Raw genomic sequence first — 26,730 nt, 5'->3', positions numbered from 1 at the left:
TATCCAGGGCTGTGTAAATTAGGTGGATTAGACATGGGAATTACAGGGGGAAGGGTAGGGGGTTGGGTCTGGGTGGGATGCTTTTTGCAGGGGCAGTGTGGACTTATTGGGCCAAATGGCCTATTTCTTCATAGAATCCCAACAGTGTGGAAACAGGCCATTTGGCCCAATAAGCCTACTTAGTTATCATTAGGATCATGGCTGATCTGACACACTTCCATTCCGCTTTCCTGCCCATTCCCCACAACCCTTGACTCCCCTATTGATCGAGAATCTATCTTAGCTTTAAATATACACAAGGGCTCTATGGAACGGTGTTCCAAAGATTCATCTTTGATCATCTGAGAGAAGAAATTCCTCCTTATCTCAATTTTAAAATAGACCACAGTGTGGTCTTCTCCTAGACTCTCCCATGAGGGGAAACATCCTCTTAGCATTTAGCCTGCCAAGCCCCTCATGAATCCTGTGTGTTTTAATGGTTCAACTATAGAACAACTGGTCAACTTTTCCCATACCAAACTAGAATCTGCAGAACTATCTAAGCACACTTTTTTTGCCTGTGAAGTAAATCTGAAAGTGCTATCACATTGATTGGGGGTTGGATTATTGGACAGTCATTCCATTAATCACAAGAGTGAAAGTTAGGTTTATATGAATACTGTTGTGTCTTGAATACCTGTAAAAATTAAATTTTATTGCAAATTCTGTAAGATTGAAATTGAAATGCTGTATAATGTATTCATACAAATGTATGAATGATGTACTTTTTGGAAAAATCTACAAGTAATTCTGAAACTATAATGATACGAATAAAACTCTTGTACCATAATCGTCCTTTAAGGCAATGTATGAAGTGGGGGAGCAACAACAACATGTATTTGTACAGTTATGTAGTGAACTGATACAAAGACCATGATAAAAGATCTGATACTGAGCTTCTGATACTAAGACAGGAAACCAAAGTTTAATTAAATGGTTGGTTTTAAGTAGCATCATAAAGGTAAGGAGAGATGTCGAGGGGTGGAGTGGTTTAGTGTTGGAATTCCAGAGCTTAGGAACTAGTCGACTAAAGGCACGGTTGAAACTGGTGAAGTGATTAAAATCAGGGATGCACCAAGAGATCAGAATTGGGGGAGTGCAGAGATTTAATCAGGTTGGCACAGTTTATAGAGATAGGGACCGATTAGTTTATGGAAGGATTTTGAAATGGTGATAGTTTCAAACAATCAGTGATAATTTTGAACTACCATAGGGTGACATTTCACATCAATGGCATTTTTTCAGAACCCAACAGTTTTGTTAGTTGAGACTGGTGTAGGAAATCTGTGTCACAGAAATTACTATTTGTGAAATTTGCATTTGACTATTTGTGTAATATTCCTTTGTTTGTTATTTTAACGATGATATAACCCAAACAAAGTGAATTAAGAAATGTCCTGATATAATGAAGCATTTTCTACAACCATTAGGTACAAATATGCTAACTGCCTAGTGCTTTAGCAGGACAATTTTTTCGCGTTGTAACACCTTCTTACTTATAAGTTTTGTTTGCAGAATATGCAAGTCGTTGTTCAATCTCTTATCTGTATTTAGGATTTTGGTAGATTTGCTGACGTCTGCAGTTTTGAAAAGAGCTGTGTGTAAATACAGGCATGGAGGAATAAGAAGTTTTGAGGTTGGATGGCCTGGTTAACATGGTTAGTACAGTACTGTATTATGATACTGGTCTGTCCTGCTCTCTTCCAACACCGCAAACCTTACTATTTCTCCTTCTATTTCAACTATTTGTTAGTGGATAGCCAATGAAGGCTATGAGGATGATGACTTCAGCTTGTACACGGGGGCATAGCTAAAAATTGAGGGGTGATAGATTCAAGACAGATGTCAGAGGCAGGTTCTTTACTCAGAGAGTGGTAAGGGCATGGAACGCCCTGCCTGCCGATGTAGTTAACTCAGCCACACTAGGGGCATTTAAACAGTCCTTGGACAAGCACATGGATAATGATGGGATAGTGTAGGGGGAGGGGCTTAGATTAGTTCACAGGTCGGTGCAACATCGAGGGCTGAAGGGCCTGTTCTGTGCTGTATTATTCTATGTTCTATAAGACTGGACAGATCCAATCTTAACTTTCACATCATGTTTGGGATGGACAGTGGTATGGTCACCAGAGATTATTCAGGGGTGGAAAACCTGGTGGACTATTAACCTCCTTAATCTTAGGTCAAAGCCAGATGAAGCACTCATGTTGACATTTACCTGCAATCAGTCAACTCAATTCAGATTGGAATTGAAAATGGGTCTTTCTTGGCTCCCTACCATCCTGGATGGCACACTTACCATTCGATCCATTTGTAAACATTGCATTTTTCAGCAAGTCAAGGGTTATTATTTGTACCTTAATGCTGCTGTGTCATTTAGGACTAAGGTGGCCTTTAGCTCTGTTGGCTGGATTGATAGTGTGCAGCAGGGGCAGAGTGGATTTGATATAACTTTTACCTTTGTTCTGATGCTCTGGAAGGTTTGGTGGATATTGGCCCCAATACCCTTAATCTGGACAAGTCAGTAACATTGGGTTACATTAGTTTTGCTGTGTTTATGAACATACAGATGAGGAGCAGGAATAGGCCATTCAGCCCCTCGAGCCCATACTGCTTTTTTATTAAGATCATCCTTAATCTAATTGTTCCCTCAAATCTGGTATTCCCACCTACTCCTGATAATCTTTCACACTATCCTTACTAAAATTTTATTCCCTTCTGCCTTAAAAATATTCAAGGACTCTGTTTCCACTCCAATTTCTGGAAGAGAGTTCCAAAGACTCAAGGCCATTTGTAAGAAAGCCTTTTGTCTCAATTATTTTAAATGGGGCTGTTTTATTTTTTAAACAGTTTAAGCCTATACTGTCTGGAATTTAGAAGAATGAGGGGAGATCAAATTGAGGTCTTCAAGATAATTAAAGGTACAGATAAAACATGGAGCAGATGCTTTCTCTTGTGGGGCATTCTAGGATGAGGGGTCATAGTCTTAAGATAAGGGGTAGCAAATTTAAAACAGAATTGAGGAGTCACTACTTCTCCCAAAGTATTGTGTATCTGTGGAATTCACTAGATTCCTTATTTCTAGATTCTCCCATTCACCCAGTCAAGTCAGGATATTGTATGTTCTATTACTTTTCTAAGATCCAGCAGATATAAACCTAGTGTGTCAAACCTTTCATCATAAGGCAACTTACCCATTCCAGGTATTAGATTAGTAATTTTTTTCTGTATTGCTTCCAATGCATTTACAACCTTCCTTAAATAAGGTGATCAACTGTGTACGCAGTACTCCAGATGAAATCTCGTCAAAACCCTGCATAAGTGAAGAATAACTTCACTACTTTTGTTCATGAGTTCATAAGTTCACAAGACATAGGGGCAGAATAGGGCCATTCGGCCCATTAAAGTCTACTCTGCCATTCAATCATGGCTGATCTGCTCCTCACCCATTTTCTTGCCTTCTCCCCATAACCTTTCAACCATTACAATTAAAAATCAGTCTAACTCTTCCTTAAATTTACTCACTGTCCTAGAATCCACTGCACTTTGGGATTGCGAATTCCACAGATTCACAACACTTTGGGAGAAGTAGTGACTCCTCAATTCTGTTTTAAATTTGCTACCCCTTATCTTAAGACTATGACCCCTCATCCAAGAATGCCCCACAAGAGGAAGCATCTGCTCCATGTCTATTTTATCTATATCTTTAATCTTCTTGAAGACCTCGATTTGATCTCCCCTCATTCTTCTAAACTACAGAGAGTATAAACCTAAACTGTTTGATCTCTCTTTATATGACAAACGCCTTATCTCTGGGATCAATCTAGTGAACCTCCTCTGGACTGCCCCCAATTCCACCACATCTTTCCTCAAGTAAGGGGACCAAAACTGTGCACAGTATTCTAGGTGCAGTCTCACCAATGCTTTGCATGGTTGCAACAATACTTCCTTACTTTATATGCCATTCCTTTAGCCATAAAAGCCAACATTCCATTCACTTCCTTTGTTACCTGCTGTACCTGCTTGTTCATTTTCTGTGACTCATGAACTAGGACACACAGCTCCCTCTGCACTGGAGCAGCCTGAAGTCCTCCCCATTTAGATTATAGATCGCCTTCCCAATTTTCCGACTAAAATGCAAACCTCACACTTATCCATGTTAAACTCCATCTGTCACATTTTGGCCCACTCTCCTAACCTATCTATATCCATTTGTAAGGATCTTATTTCCTCATTGCAATCTACTGTCCCATTTATTTTTGAGTTGTCCGCAAATTTGGTTATAGAACCTTCTAGCCGAGTAATTAGTGTAGATTGTAAATAGCTGGGGTCCAAGGACCGGACCCTGTGGCACCCCACTTGTTATTCCTTGCCATCCAGAAAGAAACCCATTTATCCTGACTCTCTGCATTCTGTCCATCCGCCAGTCACCTATCCCAGATAATAAATTACCCCATATCCCATATGATCTAACCTTGTGAATTAACCTTTTATGTATCGCCTATCAAATGACTCCTGAAAGTCCAGGCATATTACATTAACACAATAAATGATTACATTCTATCAGCTTTCCTAATTACCTGATGTGTCTGCAAATTAATTTTTGCAGTTCAAGGGCAAGGACACCCAGGTTGCTTTGCATCTCAGAGCTCTGCATTTTCTCACCATTCAGATAATGTGCTTTGTTTTTCTTCGTCAAAATGGACAAATTCACATTTTCCCGTATTGTACTCTACTTGCCACATCTCTGCTCATTCATTTAACCAGCACAGTAGCCCAGTGGTTAGCACTCCTGCCTCACAGCACCAGGGACCTTGATTTGATTCCATCCTTGGGCGACTGTCTGTGTGGAGTTTGCACGTTCTCCTCATGTCTGCATGGGTTTCCTCCCACAGTCCAAAGGTGTGCAGGTTAGATGGATGGTCTGTGATACTCAGGGATGTGTAGGCTGGGTGGATTAGCCCTGGTAAATGTGAGGACACAGTAGGGGTGTAGGTGGAATGCTCTTAGGAGGGTTGGTGTGGACTTGATAGTCCAAATGACCTCCTTCTGTATTATACAGGTTCTACGATTCTACACCTTTTTGTAGACTCTTTACCACTTACTTTCCAACCCATCTTTGAGTCATCAGTCAATTTAGCAACAAGACCTTCTGTTCCTCCACCCAAGTCACTTTAAATTATAAAGAGTGAGGCCCCAACACTAATTCCTGTGACACAGTGGAAATTAATTGGGAAGTAAGGATGAGGCTCATCTTTAATTCCCCCACTTCCTGGTCCCGGTCAATTAGTTGATGCATAATTGACATTCAGGACCCTACATGAAGAATGACCATTTGAACATAATTCTTGGAGAGTGTGGACAACAGATTAGCACCTTCTATAAAAAAAGGGAATATTCGTTGGCCAACAATGTACAATGTATTTATCATTCACAGACTTAACATAAGAAGGTTTGGCTTGAGGCACGTGGTCAGATTTAGAAGTTATGTTTCTGGGTGGCAGCTTAACTCCTGGGCATTCTCTAAAGCCAACTGATGAAATGCAGCTTTACAGACTGTATAACATGCTCTTGAAGATTGTGAACTGTTCTAGTATTGCTCAGATAAGGAATATTTGCTAATGTTGGTTACACTAATTGGCTTTGGGGTAAACTACAAAACAATTAGTAAAATTACGCAGATTAGATTGCAGAACTCATTTACATTTAGAAATTCCCTTCCATTATACAAGCGCACATATCAATTTTTCTACACCGTGTGAATAAATATAGAACACTGCTCCTGCCTAGACTCTTGTGAATTACTGTGAAAATTGTGGTTCTTAAGAAGCACCATTACCAGATGTTGAGAGATACAATATTTGGACATTGCCATTTGAAATCCTGCCCTCCTAAGTGGGCTTTATTTCATATTTAATGCGGTTGGAGGAAATGTTGCTTCTAAGAAGCTAAGTCTCATCTAGCTGCAGGGCCGACAATGCCCTGGCTCATTGAACAGGTTTATAAACATGTCTCCTGACAGCACTGGGGTAACGCAGAGTTCAGCTACTCCCAGAACAACACTAACACGTGCTACTACGGAGCTGGCAAGAACTGTGCACAGGCCAAAGGAGATAAACTCTTAACACCGAGCACTGAAAAATAAACAACAGACAGTACTTCAGGAAAACGCAGTAGCATATGATCTCATTCACATACGCTCATTCACAAACACATAGAGTCTAGCCCTGGTAAGCAGAGCTAAACAGGGGTGGGGAGGAGAATGCTACATCCTGGAAATCAAAATGAAAGAACAAAACAAATGATAGCCAAACACAGCTAAAAGATAGCTTAAACATTTAGAAATTGAAAACTGTTTGATATGTTATAATCCCCTATTAGGTGTTCTATTTGAATGCTAAGTATTTCCTGTCAATGTACTTAATTTGATTACAAAATCTCCCACTGCATTCATCTGTTCTGTTTAAGCTATATTGGGACATAGGTTCTGATCAAATTAAGTAGGCACTTATCTAGAAATTACTGTAAACAACTCCTTACGTATATTCAACATGCAGGAACACACATGGCCATATCAAGCACACTAAATAACAGGTCTATCAAAAAACCAGATAGTACAACAGTCTCATATGAAAAGTATAATTAATTGAGAGATAAATAATTAAAGCTGCTCAATGTCTGTAACATACTTGAACATTAGAGAGACCAAGAGGTTATGATGATAAACTTGCTGTAAACCTTCAGTAACATCAAGTAAGTAACATATAAAGACCTCAATGATACTTTAGAAATATTTAAATAGGCTGGCCTGATAGTTAGCTACCCCTTCAAAATATTTTAATATAATGAATTTATCAAAGATTCAAAAGATTGTTTCCCTGAATGCTGCACATATCTAGGCCATGATAGATCAACAGTAGGGTAGGAAATACCTTCTAATTGTGGAAGACAATGCTGGTTTAAAGTTCATAGATTAACTGTAAATTAAGATTGTATACAAGTAACCTGCAGGCAAACTAGTTCTGGAAACACAATGTATTTTCCACTCATTCAGAAATGGTGATACATGCAATTTTTTAAAAACTCACAGTTTTACTCTGTACTTATGTCAAATTAACGAACAGAATGAGAGGTCTTCCTGGTTTCCTGATCAATGCCTCAACCAATATCACAAAAGAAAGATTATTTGATGATTGCTACATTGCTATCTACGAGAGCCATATTCCAATTGAAACAATGACTGCTCTTGAATTCAAGGTAGCCTACTTGTGGACATCCTGTAGCCAAGAAAGACTACAGAAAGATTGCTTTTCTGAAAGATTCTGTTGTTACTCTAAGATTTTTACTTCGATGCAGTCCTACCAGTGTAATTCACTTTGGTTTAATGTAATACAAAATATTTCTCTAAACATAAACCGAAGGCATTATGGGCAAATGTTTTACTGCATTTTGCACTGTTAAAGTGGGCAGAGTTAAGAAAAACTTGCATACACCAGCTATTATTTACTGAAAAATATATATGCAGGTTGCAGGGAATCCTATGGGATAATACAAAAGTGACACATTCTGGATCTTAATAATGGGCCATCGCATTTGATCATACAGTCTGCTAAGTCTCCGAGTCATTGTTGCAATTTATCATTCCAATCCTTCCTGCATGAGTTTTATAATCTAAGGCCCATCAAACTTTGTCTCAGGTTTAATTACTGATCTTTGTTCAGATCATCTGAAGGGTTGTAATGCCACACATGACCTCAGTACCTTTCATATAGGGATGGGAAAAATATAATTGGCCAAAGCTCCTGATCACCATCCAGTGACCCCACCTGGAAAGTGCATGTGTGACTGTTGGCTGAGGACCTGTTAACATCCACTGTCTAGACATGATGTATTAAGGTTGGCCGTTTGGATACCTTGCTGGGAGATAGCCAGCTCCAATTGAACCATTTCAATACTGGGCATCAAAGGGAAAAAAGAGACCATTCTAAGCATGAAATTAAAAAAAAATAGAAGGAAACTCATCTAAGAAATAGATCTTCAGGGTTGAATGTTCAGTTTCTGTACTGTAAATCTATGCAATCCTAATTGACAATTAATTTTGATATGGCTGAAAAGTATTTGGTATTTACACAGTGGCCTATGATGTTGTTCAGAAACATTCCAAAGTCTTTCACATACATCTAGTTTATTTAGCTTTCATTGCTGTTGTTAAATTGGTGAATCTCATTTCGATTTTGTGCACAGCAAAGTTCAAGAAACAGCATTGATAACCAGCCATATCTGTATTGCTCAAGGGAAGGCTGTGGCTGTTTGGATCAACACTCACTAGGATAGGTAGGATGGAAAGATATTTCAGAGCCGGCTATCTATAATAGAAAATTTGGCTTGCTATGTTTGCTGAGGAATTTGTAATGCTTTAAAATATTACCATTAGGCACTGAAGTGATATGAACACTAGAAATTAGTAATCTATGAAACATACAGGATAGTTTCAAGTTCATTTACAAAGATTACTGCCAATGGTTGACTCTTTACAAGCCTGTGGCTTAACTACTAGTTACAGGGAGAAGGATGGATTTCCTAGTTAACATAAAATAATTGAATGGATGGAGTTTTAATTTGTTAAGTTTCCAGTGACATAGTGTAAGATTGGTTTCCAGGTGTATGGCATTAGGCATTCAAAAGTGCCTTCAGTGAAATAAAAACAAAACACTCGGGATACTGGAAATCTGATTTATAAACACAAGGTGCTGGAGAACTCAACAGGTCTGGCAGCATCTGTGGAGACAGAAATGGAGTTAACATTTCAAGTTTGCCAGACCTGTTCAGCTTCTCTGTTTTTTATTGCAACCTTCATTTAGTATTTTGGTATAAGTGCATCACATTCTCAGTGGAGCAATAAAATAATTTATCGACGTCTAAGTTAGCAGGTTAGACTTTAAATGGTTGGTTTATACTAAATTAATTAGAGCTCTTCTGGTATAATGGCATTGTCCCTCTCTCTGAGCTAAAAGATCTTAGGTTCAGGTACTACATCAGGATAGGATGGTCTTGGCCATGCATCTAATGCCAACGCAGGTTGATTAAAAATTGTCAGGCTTTATTAGACGTGAAGGAAAGATGTATAGCCCAATGTACTAAGGGTTGGTGCTGAAATAAACAATAATTCCATCAGTTCCGATGGCTTTAGGCAACATTAAGGGCATCAAAATAGGAACCAAGAACCAGACCCATTTTAAAAATTGTTTTGAATCCACTAAGACCAGACACTGCAGGTTCGAAATTTTTTTTAAAAGTTTGCAAAATTGCACTAGGGTGCAATCCCCTGAAAATAATGATTTTTTTAAAGAAGAAATCTCACTTGAGGGTAGTGAGTGACTTATTTTGAAATAGAATGCTGTGTACAATAGTATTTTTTTCCTTTAGCCTGGGTATGAATGAAGTGGGCGAAAGAAAGGAAGGCCATTTCTTTGAAGAGGAGAGAATTAAAATAAACTCCTACACATTTAAAAAAAAGATTTCAGTTTGATGAATCACCTCCTGGTTACTCATTTCACATTGAACTATTCTGACGAAGACAGTGCAAGGGGGAGAGGGGAGTCGCTTTTTAGATATTATTCGATGCCTTCTCTGACTGGGGGCCCTGCCCGCTGCCTCTCCAAAATTCAGGCCCCGTCCTTTCGCCAGCCGGAGGTACTATTGTCAATGGGTCACCGCAAAGAGCCAGACTCTAGAAAACGGTGCTACGCACGGAAAAGTCTCTAACACTGGGAAGAAGATGCAAACAAAGTTTGACTTGTGGTTTTTAATATTCATTTCCGTAAAATGGAGATAAAAGCGACTACGCAGGTTAGGTACAAATACACAAGGCCAATAGAACCTGCTGAAACTATCTTAAAAACACAGACTGGCTCTTCAAGAACTTCCAGGATTGTATAACTTAGCACAAGCAGGTGAATTTAAGGAGGAGGGCAACACAGAGTCAAATAGAGTCGGGTGCGGGAGATGTTGGCCAGAATCGTACTCGTGACGAAAAAAACGCACGGCAGAAAAAAAACATAAAGGAAACAGGGGAGAAGTAGTGAGCCAGAAAGAGAGGGGGAGGAAACAAATTTTGTAAGGGAAGAATGTGCAGATATGAGCATATAAATACAGATACATATAAAACGGTGGCACAGTGGGCCATAGGGATAGATATAACCTTCAAACAGAGAATAAACCACGCAGACAAAAAGGGGGGATGGAATGAAAATGGGGGGGGGGGGCGGACGAGGGGGAGGCAGAAACAAAAAAAGTACAGTGCAGAAAATCTAGAAGGGAGAGAAAATATTATGTCGAGAAAATAACTTTCGAGAACTGAAAATGTATATATCGCAGAAAAGCCCAAACTGTTTAAATTGTTGTTACTAAGTGTAACCTTTGCACAGAATTACATAGGGGGAGGGCGGTACTTTTTGTTGTTAATTTCTTTGCGTTTGGTTCGGCTATTAAGATCGCCAGAATCGACCTCGTCAATTCTACAAGAAAAAATATGTAAGAAAATGAAAGAAGTGAATACCTCATCATAAACGACAGTGCTCACTTCGAATGCAGTGACTCGGAAGTACTCACATGTATGCACACTTTCTCTCAAACTGAGATTCATAAATTGACTGTAATTCTAAAAAAACCAGCAAGTTAATTAAACTGTAAAAAAACCCTGAAATTGAATTGAAGAAAGAGCATGTCGTTGGGTATCTTTGAAATCTTTACATTATGCATTCTGCACATTCCGAATTCAAGCCCAACCCAACCCCCTCCAAAAAAAGGGACGTGCTCTTTTCTCTGTGTAAAGAGCAGAACTGTGATGATTGTCTCTTTTTGCAACGATCTCAGCTCCCATTTCCTATGACACCGGTTACCACACTTTAACAGGACTTCCTGGGCTTGCAAAGCATTTCTGCTGACGCTCTGAGGGCGTGAGGAGTGTTATACCAATGCTAGTTCTTTCCTATTTGCGTTGGTATCTGAATTCTTAAAGACGCAGCAATATTTATTTTAATGTACCTTTGCCCTTCTCCGAAAAAAAATTGGATATAGGATACTGGTGTCGAATTTTACAGTTAGTTTCTGGTAAAAAAAATGCATGCAAATTCCATACTAGGACTAGGTCTCTAGTTGATTAGGTACTGACCTGAGACAGGCTAATAGGGTCTAAGACCTTGGGCTTTGCTGATGGGAGTAAACCAGCCGAGAAACACAACAGCTAAAAATATTGTGACACTCCTCCAGTTAGGATGAGGAGCTTCTACTTCTGCTGAATCCAACTCATTGTTCGGAATGTAATGTGGGCTTGTCAAGCGAGAGGTGGACAGAGATCTATCTCCTTCCCTTGTTACAATGTGCTAGGTCCAGGCAGCCTCCCTTGCAGGGCGAATTGATTCAAGATGTTTGCAGGAAGTCGCATACATATCAAGGGATGGGGAAGCAGAACGGGAAAGAGGTTTGATAGAAAATGAATCACTAATGGTGTGGTAAATTTGCATTTGTATATAGTTAGCATTATTTTTATGATCTTATAGATCTATCCTAGTTTATGGTACCATTAACAATGTACTGTGCAGATCGTTGGGATTGCAAAAGGTAAAGAAGATAATCAGAGTCCGCCCTGAATTTGAAATTTCCATAAACTGTCACATCTTAGAAAGAAAAACAAAAGGGATATATGGTCCTAATTATTTTTTGTCCAGTGCATAATGGGTTAAATAGTTTAATAGTGTCAACGAAGTGGAGCAGTGAATCTCAAACCTCTATGCGGACCGCATACACTAACAGATTGGCTGTGGTACAGGAACATGTGCATACACACACACAACCTCACACACAAAAACACACACACACAAACCTACCCACACGCACGCACAAACACACACACACAAACCCACACACAAACACACACACTGACCCACACACACACACACAGGAGCAGCAGCAGGTTCAGGGTGATTAAGGAGCAAATTAAAATGTATAAACCTCAAACCGAGTCAGTCATCAAGGCAAGTTGCTGAAATAAACAAGAGATTGACAGCGCCATTTGACCTGTCCCCGGTTTGAGAGAATGTTACACAAGCTTTGAACATCCCCAGTCCATGAAGAGTAGACTCCTCTGGACAGTACTTGAAAATTGTGTCTTTAAAAGGAGTCATCCTCGATTACAGGAAATTGGGTGTTTCTGAAAAACTGAGTGACAGGTGCGACTTCAGGTCGGCTCCTCAGCTAGATTCAAGCTGCACTTTATCAAAGCCGATCGCGTTAGGAAACAGAATGAGAAGCCACCTGCGCCGTCGGGCGGTTTGGTTTTTACATTAAAAACGTGTTTCAAATTCGAAGGGAGCAGGTCTATCTTCTGAGCTCATCATTCAGTGGATTTCAACCGCAGGGAGAGACAGAAAAGGGGCGCATCTTAAAACTTGATATATCCATTCCCGCTCCCCAGCCATTAACCCTTTCCGCCTTAACGTTTCGGGTTAGAACTGAGGAAGGGTCACCGGACCCGGAACGCTAACTCTGTTTTCTCCTCCACAGACGCTGCCAGACCTGCTGAGCTTTTCCAGCAATTTTGCTTTTGTTTCTGATTTACAGCATCGCAGTTCTTTTGGTTTTTATTAATCCTTTCCGTCACTGGCAAAAGCCAGAGAAAACACTTTGTTAGCAAATACTGGGATTGGGGGTTATGAGGGACGGTGGCGACTTCAAACGCTGTTTGAATGTTTTAAAAATTTCTGAATTCTTAAGAGTTACACTGTTCTGTGGCCAAGAAGCTAAATTGTAATCTCACGGAACATCCCCGCAGCCTGGGTTAGATTAGATGTCAAATGTGAAATACTCTCTTAGCTAAAAGTCTCATCTAGCCATTTCTAACCTAGGGATTGGGCTGCCGTTTTTGAAGAGTCCCGATGGAATTTCTCTGCTGCTGAAATCTATTTGACTTCACCAAAAGCAAAACAGCCTGAATCGGAAAACGTGTGAGCCCAGACCGCCTGGAAGTTCATCGCCAAACTCCTGACGCTCAGGGGTCTGTTGTCGAAAAGTCATGAGCTGTGCGCGCAAGTGTGGAGAGCCCAGGGAGGGTCAGTTCTGCCCCAAAGGATCAACCTGAGTTCACCTTCCCCGGAGATGTCCCGACAGCTGGACAGTCCGGAGTGAAAGTGCCATTCTCGCGGGCTTCACGAAATTGACAGGGCGTGCTGATCTGTGAATGGGGCAAAGATATCGTCTGAAAGGAACCCAGTTTATGAATAATGGGGAAGTGAGGAAAGACAGTGAAACGGTATTTGCTCGTCAAAATAAAACGACTTGGGAAACAATCAAACAATGCGTGCCCACCTCCCCCCCCCCACCCCGGTTTCTGTGAGGGAGGAGGTGACAGGTCCCAGCGAGCAAGTCTTCCATTTTATTTGTTGGTTTTATTATCTGTTGCAGAATTTATAATCTTGAATATGCAAGCGAGAAAAAGAGAGAGACTGCGTTTCGAGTTTGCAAACCACATGCGTACAGTGTAATCCTGAAACCCAGAGGTTTGGTCTGAAGAAGTTAACCTCAGGCATGAAATGAAGCAAGCGTTCGGAATGAGGGAGACAGAGACTGAGAGAGAGAGAGAGAGAGAGAGAGAGAGATATCAGTGAGGGTGGTTCAGGTTTGGCCTGACGTGCTCCCCCTTTTTAAGCGTGAAATCTGCACGAAATGGACGAGATTTGATGTGCTGCCGCCTGAAGCCAACAGTTTGGATTCGACCAGTTCGCTTCGAATTCTGACTCGCTAACTCAGCACTGCTTTTTCCAACATTGTTGAGTGAAAAACAGCAACTCACATCTAAAGGACTCACCTGCCCTGCTTGGTGATGATCATCTCGGTCTGGTGTTTATGAAATTTAGCCCAAAGCTGGTAATTGCAGAGGAGAATCTGCACTTTACCGGCTGCTTGCAAGCCCGGGACGCTGTAGATGGATGTCCGCTGAAAGGAGTGAGGGTACGGGGCCGAGAAGGAGTCGGTTCCCGCTGAATAGACCTCGGGTCCGGGGGCTGAGTAGCTCGGCGCTCCGGGGACCTGCGGTCTGGTGGCAGGGTAAGGGCAGTTGGGTAATGTTGGGCTCAGGTATCTGCTGGCATTGCCCACGGAGATGCCAGCCGCCGAGATGTGCTGGCTCGGGTACGGGAGAGGGACAGACTCCGGGCTGCTCTGGCACTGGTCAGCCGCGAGGTAGAACCGGTCCTGCATCCCATATCTCAGCTCCGGGAAATCTTGCATGGGTTTGGTATTCCTCTCGGGATCTTTGCTGAAGTTCTCGCTGGACTCTGGCTGGTTCAACATGCTGATGGGGAAACTGGAGCCGGAGTTTGGAGTCGATCCTCCCATGGACTGTCCAGAGAGAGAGAATTAAAGAAAAAAAAATGTAAACTTTCGTTTTAAACAAGGACCCAGATAGTGGTCAAACTTGGCGGCTGCTGCTAAAATGTAATAATGTCCATTCTGGTGCTAAATCTCTGGTCTACCAGCCTCCCAGGTACCAGCTGTCGTTAAATATTACAGTCTGTAGCCTCAGGGCCTTTCTACTCCGATTGGCTCCGTTCTTATTAATAGGCAACACCAGCCTGCATCTCATTGGTTCATGGTGTGTATTTGCATAGTGAACTCTGATTTGTCCAAACACTCCCTCCCCTGAGCCCAGGAGGAGGATGGGGGTGAGGGGGTGAGAGAAGCTCAGGAGCGGAGAGAGAGAGAGAGAGAGGATGTTGTGGGGGGGAGGTGTGTTGGGGTTGGTTGGTGGTGGGGGTAGACACTGAATTTATAAATGAACCTTTCAATTAATATATCAGACAGCAATATTCGCAGTAACAGCGGAGCGGGAAGAAGGGGAACTGCGTCCAACATCTACTGCCTTTTCTAGGGACTGTGTTTTCACTTAAAAAGGGGGGGGGGTGATGTAAGGGCTGCGTTATAAAGTTATGGGGACAAGAAGGCGGGGGTTCAAGATTAAATTGGGCAGCTTTTCAAAATCAAAGCGAAAACCTTTCGAGGCGTCCAGCTGACGCAGGGCTAGAAAGTCCAGCTTCTAGTCTCACCTATCCCCGGAGGTGTGTCATACTGTGTTGCATTAGATTTATTTTTTAATAATCCTCGAAGGTACCAGTGGTGTTAAAACGGACGGAATGGCCTCTTTTTTGCATTGGAAGTACGATTTCTTGTTAAGAAAATACTATCTCTAATACAATTTCGAGACGGGCAACTTTTCACACCAGGCCGGAAATTTCCTGTGAATAGTTTTACTGCCAACTGAGTATTCTGTGAAATATGCACTGTTTAGTTTAGGTCGAATCTTCCCTTGTCATTTCCGTCTTCTGCTGGTTTTTCAGTGGCATTCGTAATTTCCCAAACGCTGAAATTGTTTCATCCACTTGGATTTGCATGGTTATTTTACTGCTCTCGCTGGCTTTGATCTTCAGCATTCTCCGCTCCCTGATTTCAACTATCACGAAACGTGTCGAATTAATTTGGAAAATGCCAACTCTTGGTTGCGTACGTGAGCCAGTGGAATGAAAAAAAAACTCAACTACGAAAAATCAATCAGATCCCTATCAAAGGGTCGTTGCAAGAAATAAGACGAAAAAGAGACCCGAGTCTCACCGTTTCCAGGAGTTCGGAGTGGGGACGAACAGGACAAGGGGAGAGAATTTAGAAAAACAAACACACACATGCACACACAACAGTTAATCGGGTCGCTCGCAAATACTCAGTTTGGAATTTGACTTCTTTCACATCAATTCGCAGCAGTTTTGTCCAGTGCAACTCACCAACGACATCCTATTATAACCACATTTACCTTACACTGGGAGGGCAGGTTTATGCGAATAAGAAACTTCTATATGTTAATTTTAAGCTAAACGATAATCGCTGTACACATAAGGAGTGGAACATACACTAATAGCCGTCTCCATCGAAAGTCTTAACCTTTAAAAAGCACTACCTGAAAGAAAAACTAACTTAAGGTGAAACCCGAGCTTTTCTTTCCAATTCACTTTGATGGCGAGAAAGGACATGATTTTTCTCTTGCTCTCTTGAAATAGAGGTGGCAGCGAATATGGGAAGCGAAAAATCCAGTAACATTCCCAGCGAGAATGTTATGTCCCTGCCGTCTTGCTGTGTTTTGGTGGCGGACATGAATTCTGAAGAAGGGGCACTGGATGTGACGATTTCTCTCTGTAAAGATGCTGCCAGGCCGCAGTTGTTAGGAAGAGGACCTGATTAGCTGGGCAATTTCTAAATTTATAAATGACAGCATCCGCAGTTCTTTGCTTTGTTATAAATTTATACATCATTATTTAAATAACTAGTGGTCTGAGCCAAAGAACATATCTATGAAATTAAGAAAACACGTTGATAACGTTTAGCCTTTAGTTTAAAACAGCAAAGGACAATAATTAAAAGCGAATTTAACTAAATAGCTACAGACTTTTTATAAAATGCAGCTCACAGCAGCATACCCTATCGATATGTTATACATTAGTTAGTATAACTAAAAGGGCAATAATATAAATATTGTTGTAGATTAGATTTTAAAATGTATTTTCATCTCCGATGTTGCACGTACATTATCAAGCTGCCTTCTTACTTTAACATGAGGGTGATATAATATGCCGATTTGGAATATTTGCAGGGCGTACAAAAAGGTAATTTTTATCAAGCGAATGATATTTTTGTACATTGATAAGAAGCTAATTGGCTACGGTTCGATTTGCGATGTAGGTGCCAGATTTAATCGGACACTTTTTTTAAAAATTCGAAGCAAACTGTATGATCCTCAGGAACATCTCTACCTCCAAGATCTGATAATACAAGATCCTTCCTCTTCATTGTCCATGGACCTCACACCAAATATAACGATAATAGTGTAAGGGGTGGTTTATGCAAGCCTTGCTTATGAACTCTCCCAGTTAGGATATCTACCTCCCTCTCTCCATTATCTTTACAATCGAGTTCCTTTCGGTTCACCCTAAATCAGCTCGGTTAATTGGTGGTGCTTTCGAGTACCTTATGAATGAACAAATTCGTGATTGAAACACAACTTAAATAAAAGACCACTGGAGCGAAATTGAAATACATGGATAAATAGAATGCTTCATATGACCATCTATCTCCTAAGAAGTAACTGGTGCCGTGTAAACATGTGGGTTAATTTATTCGATACAATTAAATAGGTGTAGTTTTTTTTAAATAAAGAGACCCACCCATTCTACATCTAAATGTGTCAACATCTGTTTTTGTATAAAATACCAGTTGGCGACTCCGTATATTTACTATATCAGAGATATAACACTTCGTTACAAGCGGCCGCAGGTAAATATTCACTTCCACATCCACTTCACTTTCCGTTCATTATTCAAAAATGCATAATTTATTGTATATTCTGCATCGCCGGAAATCCTTGGCAAATGCATTCAATGTGTTCTAAAAGTGACCAGAGTTAGTAAAGGTTGTTATGCAAATCAAGAATATTACCACTACAGCCTGCTGTAACACGTACTTCAACCTATTATGTTTGTAGTAAGCAATATTTTCAACAATAAAGAGCTTGCTTGTTGAATGCCAGGCTGGTTGCATTACCCATGTGTTTAATCTGTTCCCCTCAAGACAGAGAAGAAGATGCACATCTTTGAAAACTGATAAATGCAACGAGTAATCGCCGATTTTTGAACCTCTGGAGCTTTCTTAGCTGATGATTACTTGACGATACTTTCCAGTATATTGTATTAAATTTAGTAGCTCGATCGCCGTACCCTGTGGATTCATAATCGGGACACAAACTTTAGGCTGACGCTCCAGAAATGTGTCGCGCCGTCGGAAGTACTAACTTTCAGACAGAGCGTTTGCTCTCTCAGGTGGGGGTGGGCAATCAGTGGGACTGTTGAAAGAACTGCATTGCGTCCTGCCTAACACTTATTCTCCACATCCCCCACCCCGAACGCCCCATACCAAGGCTGACCTGATTATTTATCGGTGAAAGCTTTCTATGTACAAATTGGCAACTGAATTTGGTGGCAAGTGCATGCCCTGATTTCATGACCCCAAGAAAAGCTGGCAGTGGGCACTGCTGCCTTCTCATGCGGGTGCAAAGGACCTATGTGAGAGATGAATGCCTAGCGTTCCTTTCGCTGTCTTTGTAAAAAAAAACTTGTCCACCACCACCAGCTAAAACAGCAGTTTGTGGAATCTTGCTGTACACAAAGTGGCTGGTTCCTCCCTTACTGCAGTACTTCAGAAGTGCTTCATTGGCTGTAAAATATTTGATCATGTCCTGAGATTGGGAGAGGGGCTTTTTATCATCATGCAACTTGTTCCAGCACCACTTGCATTTGCAAGGATCTATCTTAAAAGGACCAAAAGAGGTGACACCTGCAACTGGTAAGTACCTGAGACTGAAATCAAACACCTTCAGTGCTCCCAATGGGTGGGACAAGGCAGTTCACATAGCAAAGGGTGAAATGGACAAAGAGGGGGCTGGAATAGAAAAGGAGAACAAATGGGAGTCAGGGAGTTTTTGGTGAGTTAAACCTCACAGAACTGAGCTGTGAAAGGGTGCAATCTCTCTGTGAACTGGCTGATGATTGAATCTCGCAGAAGATCTACTGAGGTAACTGATGGGAAAGCAATGCCCTCATTAATCTACTTAATTGTCACTTTTGCTTTTTAAATTAAATGTATTATGTCATTATCATGTTATCATATACTATCATTGGATGTATTACTTAGAAGACGTTACATGCTTATTTAACACAAACTATCTCCATGTTTCCATTGGGTAAATCGTCTTCCTCAATCCATTGGAAATGGAGTATTTAACCCCTTACTCTTTGGATTCTTCAGAGTTCTTTTTTTTAACTTCATCAGTGCAGGTAGTATGTATAACTACCACTTAAGAAGAAAAGTCCATGCAATTACTTAAGTTCCAATTATTCAATGGCCACATTGTTACTCTGAAGTTTTTAATTCGTTTCTTATGTTACAAAGTACGGGTGGGTCGTTTTTCTGTGACTCTCCACCACCATTGCAACTAAAATTCTTCTTTCCCTTTTCTGTCAAACAAGATAATATTAAACTTGAGCATTAGTCATAGTGGAAAGTATCACCATTAATCATAGTGGCTAAGTGCACCGATAGATAAAGACTTTCTCCTCCACACATTATGATCCATATTCATTACTGAGAAACTAAGGATCAACACACATGTTACTGCAGGAAGGAAGAGGTGAATTACAACAACTATTTATTAGGACAAAATTGATAACTCCAGGCTGTAGAAGAAGAGGAAGGCTGGTGGAGGCATGTTGAAAATAATGTATCTATAATACTAACATAAAATACTATACATGCTGCAGAATAGATTGAGCAGGAGAGAATCTAACCACGTTCCTTTGGAATTAAACAACATAATCATTGTAGACTCACCCACTATCAATATCCAGGACACACTATTGAGCAGAAACCTAGCTGCATCAGCCACATAAATACTGTGGCTACAATAACAGACTACGGGTTGGGAACTCTGTGAAAAGCACTTCACTTTGTAACTTCCCAAATCCTGCCCACCATCTACAATGCACAAGTCAGGAATGTAATAAGATACTCTTGAATTGCCTGGATGAGTGCAGCTTCAACAACACCAACGGAGCACTGCACTACCTGGGGCAATGCAGTCTGCTTGATCTTGATCTTATTTGTCATCTTAAGAAGGTTCCTTTCACCACTACACAGTACTCTGCAGCAACTGTGTAACCCTCACTCAGCAACACCTCTAAACCTGCAACTTCTATCAGCTAAGCAGAAGTTGCATTGCAATATCCACCTCTAAGTTACCCTTCAAGTGACACAGCATTCTGTCTGAGAACTAATTTGCCACTCCTTCAAAGTTCCTGGGTCAGAACCTGTGATTTACTATCCCCACCATTCTCTGGATGTACATACATTACAGGGATAGAAGTGATAAAGAGGATAGTTGAGCATCATCTACTCAAGGACAATTTGGGCTACACAATAATTGCAGGTTTCACCGGTCATGTTCAAATCCAATTAATGAATAAAAAGTAAATCAATCAAAATCTCCAAAGAGAAAGTAGGGAATATTCCATTTTTAAAGCATTCTTCTTTATCCAAACTAAAGGTGTAAAGCTTCTGTTTATTTTTAAGCTAATATGAGAAACTATTTACAATAAGTAAGGATATACAATAAGTAAGGCCTATTACCTGAGTGTTACAGCAAACTTATGGCAGAATTTTACACTCAATATCTCAGGACCGTTAGTATTTCAAGTGTTAATCAGTTTTATTGTGATTAGTCATGACTGTATGTTTTGTGATGATTACAGAAGTTCATGGATTTTTTTAATCAACCCGGATCACCAGTTAAATAGAAATTGCATGACTGTAAATCTCTAATAGTGTTGAATTGAAATCATAGTTTGATAATAATGCTGTACAGGTTTTTGAATAATATATTCCACTAGCAGAAACTTAATCCCAGAGGAAACTTATTCTTTTTGAAGAGGCATTTTCATACTGAGCTGAACTGTACACTTAGTTTTGGACTCAAACCCTTCTGAGAGTCTCATTTTTAATAAATTGTGTAGGAATAATTCTCATTGTTAGATTCTCCGATTATACCACAAAAAGGGTACATTTCACCTCTTAAAGACGTCGAAAATTCACAACTGAAATTTTTATCTGTTTCCCATCAAAACTGGCATACTTGCAAATAATTTTTGCTTTAATGGCAAATAATTTGATTTTATTTCATCATGTAATGTGTGTAATTGTTTCAGTTATTGGAAACAGTGAGTTCCATAAATATTTTGAGGTGTTTATTATGTTAAAGAAAACTGTGACATGTGCCTTTCACTTCAAATTCTGCTGCAGTTTCCCTCTCAAATAACATGAATCTCTTCAGTTCAAGTTTAGATTGATACTGTAATCTGCAGATTGGCAGAATCAATCTGATTTTTTAAAAATCGAAGTTGACTCAGAGACTGGTACAGATGGCGCGAAGGTTGTGTGGTTCCTTTCATTTCTATATATATCTCATCTAGTCAATTACCACGTCTTTATAACTGTTTCATAGTTGCTGATTTGAAATCTGCTGTATTGTACAGTAATTAAGGTTATAGATGAATATTTAAGGGTTAACAATAGTTTTTTTTTCTTCCTTTCTGTTGTTCTCTCTCTCCCCTCATGACAGTAAAAGACATGGCATTTGTCTGTCAATTTTCAAAAGATTAATTCTAGTTCAGATTGTCAAAGTGTAGGAATGAGCTGAGAAAGTAAAGGAGAAAGAATGAAATAGAGAATAAAGTAAAGAGTGATAAAAGATAAACAGAGAGAAGGGAAATGTTAAAGTGGTATTGTACAGAAATTTCAAGTAGGGGTGGGGTAAGCTTTGGATTGGTTATGTATGTACAGTCTTGAAATACCCCAATAATGAAACAGAAAGTTAATGCCTTCGGTTTGATTTCAATCTTTGCATGACTTTGAAGCGGTTTGACATTCACAGAAGTTCGATGGCAGATAATTCTGTTAAATCATGACATTTGCATTTATACTCACCAGGCACTGAACCCCACAAACACTGCACTCTCAAACTGAAGGATGATTGCTTTCTGTCATAAGTGTAGTGGCTAGAAAATATAATATAAATACAATCAACCCCTTAACATACTTTGCTATATTCCTGCAGAATCAAATCAGCAGCTATTGATGGCATTTTGTACTGGTCTCCGTTGTCAAAAGCTTAAGAGCTACCGATTAGAAGAATGAAGGGCGATCTCATAAAAACCTATAAAACTCTAACAGGACTAAGACAGTTAGATACAGGAAGGATGTTCCCGATGGTGGGGGAGTCCAGAACCAGGGGCCATTGTTTCAAGATAAGGTGTAAACTTTAGAGGAATGAGATGAGGAGAAATTTCTTCACCGACAGAGTGATTAGCCTGTGGAATTCACTATTACTGAAAGGGGTTGAGGCCAAAACATTATGTGTTTTCAAGTAGAAGGTGGATACAGATCTTGGGGGCTAAAGGAATCAAAGAAATGGGGAAGGCGGAATTATGGTATTGAACTTGATGATCATATTTTGAATTAACTTGATTTGATTTTGGTTTGCCCTGTTACTGTCATATGTACCAAAGTACAGTGCAAAGTGTTGTTCTACATGCTTTGCGGGCAAATCATACTATTCAAGTGCACCAGGGTAACAGAACAGCGTGCAGGATACAATATTATAGCCGCTGAGATGTGGAGACACATGCAAGTAAACTTTAAAGAATATTGAATGCTAGAGCAGCTCGAGAGGTCGAATATTTTCTCCAGTTCCGATCTTCTAAGTTTCCATGTTTCTATTAATTACCAAAAGCATTTCTGAAATTACATGATGAAAACACAAGTCTGTTTTAGGTTGATATTAGAGCCATGTTATGAATTCAAGATGCATTTTCCATTAGCATTCTTCACAATGAATGTATCATTCAGCGAAATATGGTTTCTAGATATCTTTAAATTCAAAGTAATTTAAGTAGATCAAAAAATGCTAGAAATGCACAATGGGCCTAGAAGCACCTGAGAAAGTTTTCACCAACTGTCTTTGCCACATTTGATTATGTCTACACTTCTAACCACCAACATACATTCACTGCCTTAACAGATATTGACAGACCTAGCAGGCACTTTCAGGTTGTTCTGTGTTTTAATTTCTAATAAGTTGTAATTTTCCTCTTCATGCTATGCACAGTTTAATATACCATTTTTTGTACTGTTATTACAAATCTCAGTACTGTTTAGATCTATCGAAAGGAGATACCATGTTTATGACAACAACAACTTGTTCTTCTATAAAGTACGTTTAACAAACATCCTATATTTTTTCATGGAGTGTTATTAAACAATCACCATTTAGTCAGGTTTTAAAGAATGGCAGAAGGTTTACAATAGCTTCAATTTAAATAACCTTCATCACATTTTAAAAACAAACACTAATGTGATTTGTTTTGAGTAGGCTTGATAGAACAATTTGAATACTGCTTAAAGATTCTGATGGATGGGCCTGGATAGGTTACAAGGAGGTATATCTGTTTCATGTAAAAATAATGGCTATAAATACACTTGAAATTTAGAGTGATACTCAAATTTGGTGCTTATGAACAACACAATGTGAGGAAAATTCAGAGCCACAGGTTCATGAGGATAATATGATTAATTTTCCTGTCTTTGTAGATAGGGAAGGTCAAATTTGATATGATAAAAATTCGTATTTCATATGAGGAGGATTTACTGTGGATGGAGGAGTTTCAAGCTATTAATGTCTGGGGAAATAATTTGCACTGGAAACAATATAGTAAGTTTTTCTTGGAACATTTTAAAAATTATATGTTGTTAATGAGATCTTGATTAAATTTTAATAATATGAAAACATAGGTGCTAAGCTAGCCTACAGCAGTGCTTTTAGAGCGGTAAGACTGTCATTTTCTGGGTCTGCAGATTCATATGGTGCAAAGCTGACCTTTAGTAGAGTGACGTGTTCTTCCTTTTGGATGTGGGAGATTAGGGAGAGTTTCCTTGTTACTGTCTGCAGGGAGTGTGTATGGTTGCTAATTCAATCAGACTGCATGGATTGGTTAGAGTGGCATTTAGAGGAAATTAGGATTTTACAGGATCTGGGGGTACGATGGAATACAGTTCAGGAAGGGAGATAAACTCATGTTACAGTCAGGTAGATGAGTGACCTCCAGGAAAGGTAAGAGAGGGAAGTAGGTAGTGCAGGAGTCTCCAATGGCTATCCCCATCTCAAACAAGTATGCTGTTTTGGAAAATGTAGGGGGTGATGGATCCAGGAGAATGTAGCACTGACAGCCAGGTTTCTGGTACTGAGACTGGCTCTAATGTAACGAGGGGTATGCCAGGTTTCTTGCGATCGCTTGTGATAGGGACCTCTCTAGTCAGAGGCACAGACAGATGATTCTGCAGTCGTCAGTAAGACATCAGAATGGTGTCTTGCTTCCCTGGAACCAGGATCAAAAATATCTAGGGGAGGGTGCAGAATATTCTCAAAGGGGAGCAGGGCCAGCAGGAAGTCATTGTACATGCTGGAACTAATGACATAGGAAGCAAAAAGGACAAGATTCCAAGGGGACAATATAGGAGGTTAAGCAGGAATTTTAAAACTAGGTCCTTGAGGATAGTAATATCTAGATTACTTCTGGTGCCATGAACTGGTGAGGGTAGGAGTAGGAGCATAGAGCAGATGAATGCATGGCTGAGGAGCTGGTACAGGGAGAAGGATTCACATTTCTGGATCATTGGAATTTGTACTGGGTAAAAATGATCTGTATAAGAAAGATAGATTGGAAGGAGACTACTGTACTGGCCGGGAGATTAGCTAGAGCTGCTCCGGAAGATTTAAACTGGTAAGTGGAGATAGTGAGGAAAGTGATCTGTCTAAGAGCGATACAATTGGGAAAAGCAGGAAGTCAAATAGACGAGGCATGCAGGGACAAAGTAGAGAACGAGGTAGGACTGATAAATTAAACCGCATTTATCTCAAAGCAAGAGGCCTAACTGGTAAGGCAGATGAACTTGGGGCAAAGTTAGGATCAAGGAACTGAGATATCATAGCAATTGCAAAGACATGGCTCAGGGATGGATAGCTTAATGTGCCAGGGTGTAGGTGCTATAGGAAAGATAGAAGGTGGGGCGGGGTAAGAGAGGAGGGGGAGTGGAGTTTTTGATTATGGAGAACATTATGTCTGTGTATAGGGAGAATATTCCTGGAAATGTGTCCAGGCAAGTTATATGGAGCTGAGAAATTAGAAAGAGATGATCACCTTATAGGGATTGTACTCCAGACCCCCCAGTAGTCAACGGGGAATTGAGGGACAAATTTGTAAGGAGATTTCAGTTATCTATAAGAATAACAAGGTGGTTATAGTAGGCAAATTTAACTTGGGTGGAGATGAATTTATTAAGTGCGTACAAGAAAACCTTCTGATTCAGTACATGGATGTACCTACAAGAGAAGGTGCAAAACGTGACCTACTGTTGGGAAATAAGGCAGGGCAGGTGACTGAGGTGTCAGTGGGGGAGCACTTTGGGGCCTGTGACCATAATTCTATTAGTTTTAAAATAGTGATGGAAGAGGATAGACCGGATCTAAAAGTTAAAGTTCTAAATTGGAGGAAGTCCAATTTTAACAGTATTAGGCAAGCGCTTCCAAAAGTGGATTGGGTGTGGATGTTCACAGGTAAAGGGACGGCTGAAAAATGGGAAGGCTTCAAAAAATGAGTTCAGAGACAGTATGTTCCTCTAAGGGTGAAAGGCAAGGCTGGTAGGTTTAGGGAGTGCTGGATGGCTAGAGAAACTGAGGTTTTGGTCAAGAATAAGAAGGAAGCATAAGTCAGGTATGGGGAGCAGAAATCGAGTGATTCCTGAGAAGAGTATAAAAGCAGTAGGTGTATACTTAAAAGGGAAATCAGGAGGGCAAAAAGGGGACATGAGATAGCTTTGGCAAATAGGTTGAGGAGAATCCAAAGGGATTGTACAGATACGCTAAGGACAAAAGGGTAACTAGGAAGAGAATAGGGCCCCTTAAAGATCAGCAAGACCACTTATGTGTGGAACCACAGGAGATGGGGAGATATTAAATGAGTACTTTGCATCAGTGTTTACCGTGGAGAAGGATACAGAAAATAGAGAACATGGGGAAATAAATAGTGATATCAAAATGTCCATATTACAGAGGAGAAGGTGCTAGATGTCCTAAAATGCATAAAGCTGGATAAATCTGTGGGACCTAATCAGGTCATAGAAACATACTGTCATAGAGTAATACAGCATAGATACAGGCCCTTTGGCCCAAACTGGTCTGTGCTGACCACAATGCCCACAAAGCTAATTCCAATTGCCCGCATTTGGTCCATATCCCTCTAAACCATTCCCATCAGTGCACCTACACAAATGATTTTTAATGTTGCAATTGTACCTGCCTCAACCATTTTCTCTGGCAGCTCGTTCCAGATACGCATCACTCTCTGTGTGAAGAAGTTGCCTCTCAGGTCCTTCTTAAATAAATCCCCTCTCACCTTAAACCTACGCCCTCTAGTTTTCAATTCCCCTTCTTTGGGAAAAAAGACTATATGCATTCATCATATCTGCACTCCTCATGACTTTATACACCTCAATAACGTGATCCCTCATTCTCCTACGCTCGAAGGAATAAAGTCCTATCCTGGCCAACCTTGCCTTACATACTCAGGCCTACTAGTCCTGGCAACATCCTCGTAGATCTTCTTTGCACAAACTCTGTGGGAAGCTCGGAAAAAAATTGCTGGCCCCCTTGCTGATATATTTCTATCATTGATAGCCACAGGTGAGGTGCCAGAAGGCTGAATGTTGGCCAATATGATACCACTATTTAAGAAAGGTGGTAAGAAAAAGCCAGGGAACTATAGTCTTGGTGAACCTGATATCCGTGGTGGGCAAGTTGTTTGAGGGAATCCTGTGGGATAGGATTTACGGGTATTTGGAAAGGCAAGGACTGATTAGGGTTAGTCAACATGGCTTTGTGAATGGGAAATCATGTATCATGAACTTGATTGAGTTTTTTGAAGAAGTAACAAA

The 26,730-nt window shown here is 40.2% G+C and overlaps 1 protein-coding gene across 1 annotated transcript in view; it reads right to left on the bottom strand.

The window, feature by feature from the left end:
- tbx21 (T-box transcription factor 21) overlaps positions 1 to 14,609 on the bottom strand; it is a 45,424-nt gene extending 30,815 nt beyond the window's left edge. The window contains exon 1 of the mRNA XM_048561002.2: positions 13,904 to 14,609. Coding sequence (XP_048416959.1) covers positions 13,904 to 14,433 — 530 coding nt within the window. The 5' untranslated portion in view covers positions 14,434 to 14,609. The remainder of the gene's footprint in view (positions 1 to 13,903) is intronic.
- Positions 14,610 to 26,730: the final 12,121 nt, after the last annotated feature.

This window comes from Stegostoma tigrinum, chromosome 31, assembly GCF_030684315.1.
Source record: "Stegostoma tigrinum isolate sSteTig4 chromosome 31, sSteTig4.hap1, whole genome shotgun sequence".
Taxonomy (NCBI): Eukaryota; Metazoa; Chordata; class Chondrichthyes; order Orectolobiformes; family Stegostomatidae; genus Stegostoma; species Stegostoma tigrinum.
The sequence above is the reverse complement of the archived record's forward strand: the minus strand, read 5'-3'. Positions and strand labels throughout refer to the sequence as shown.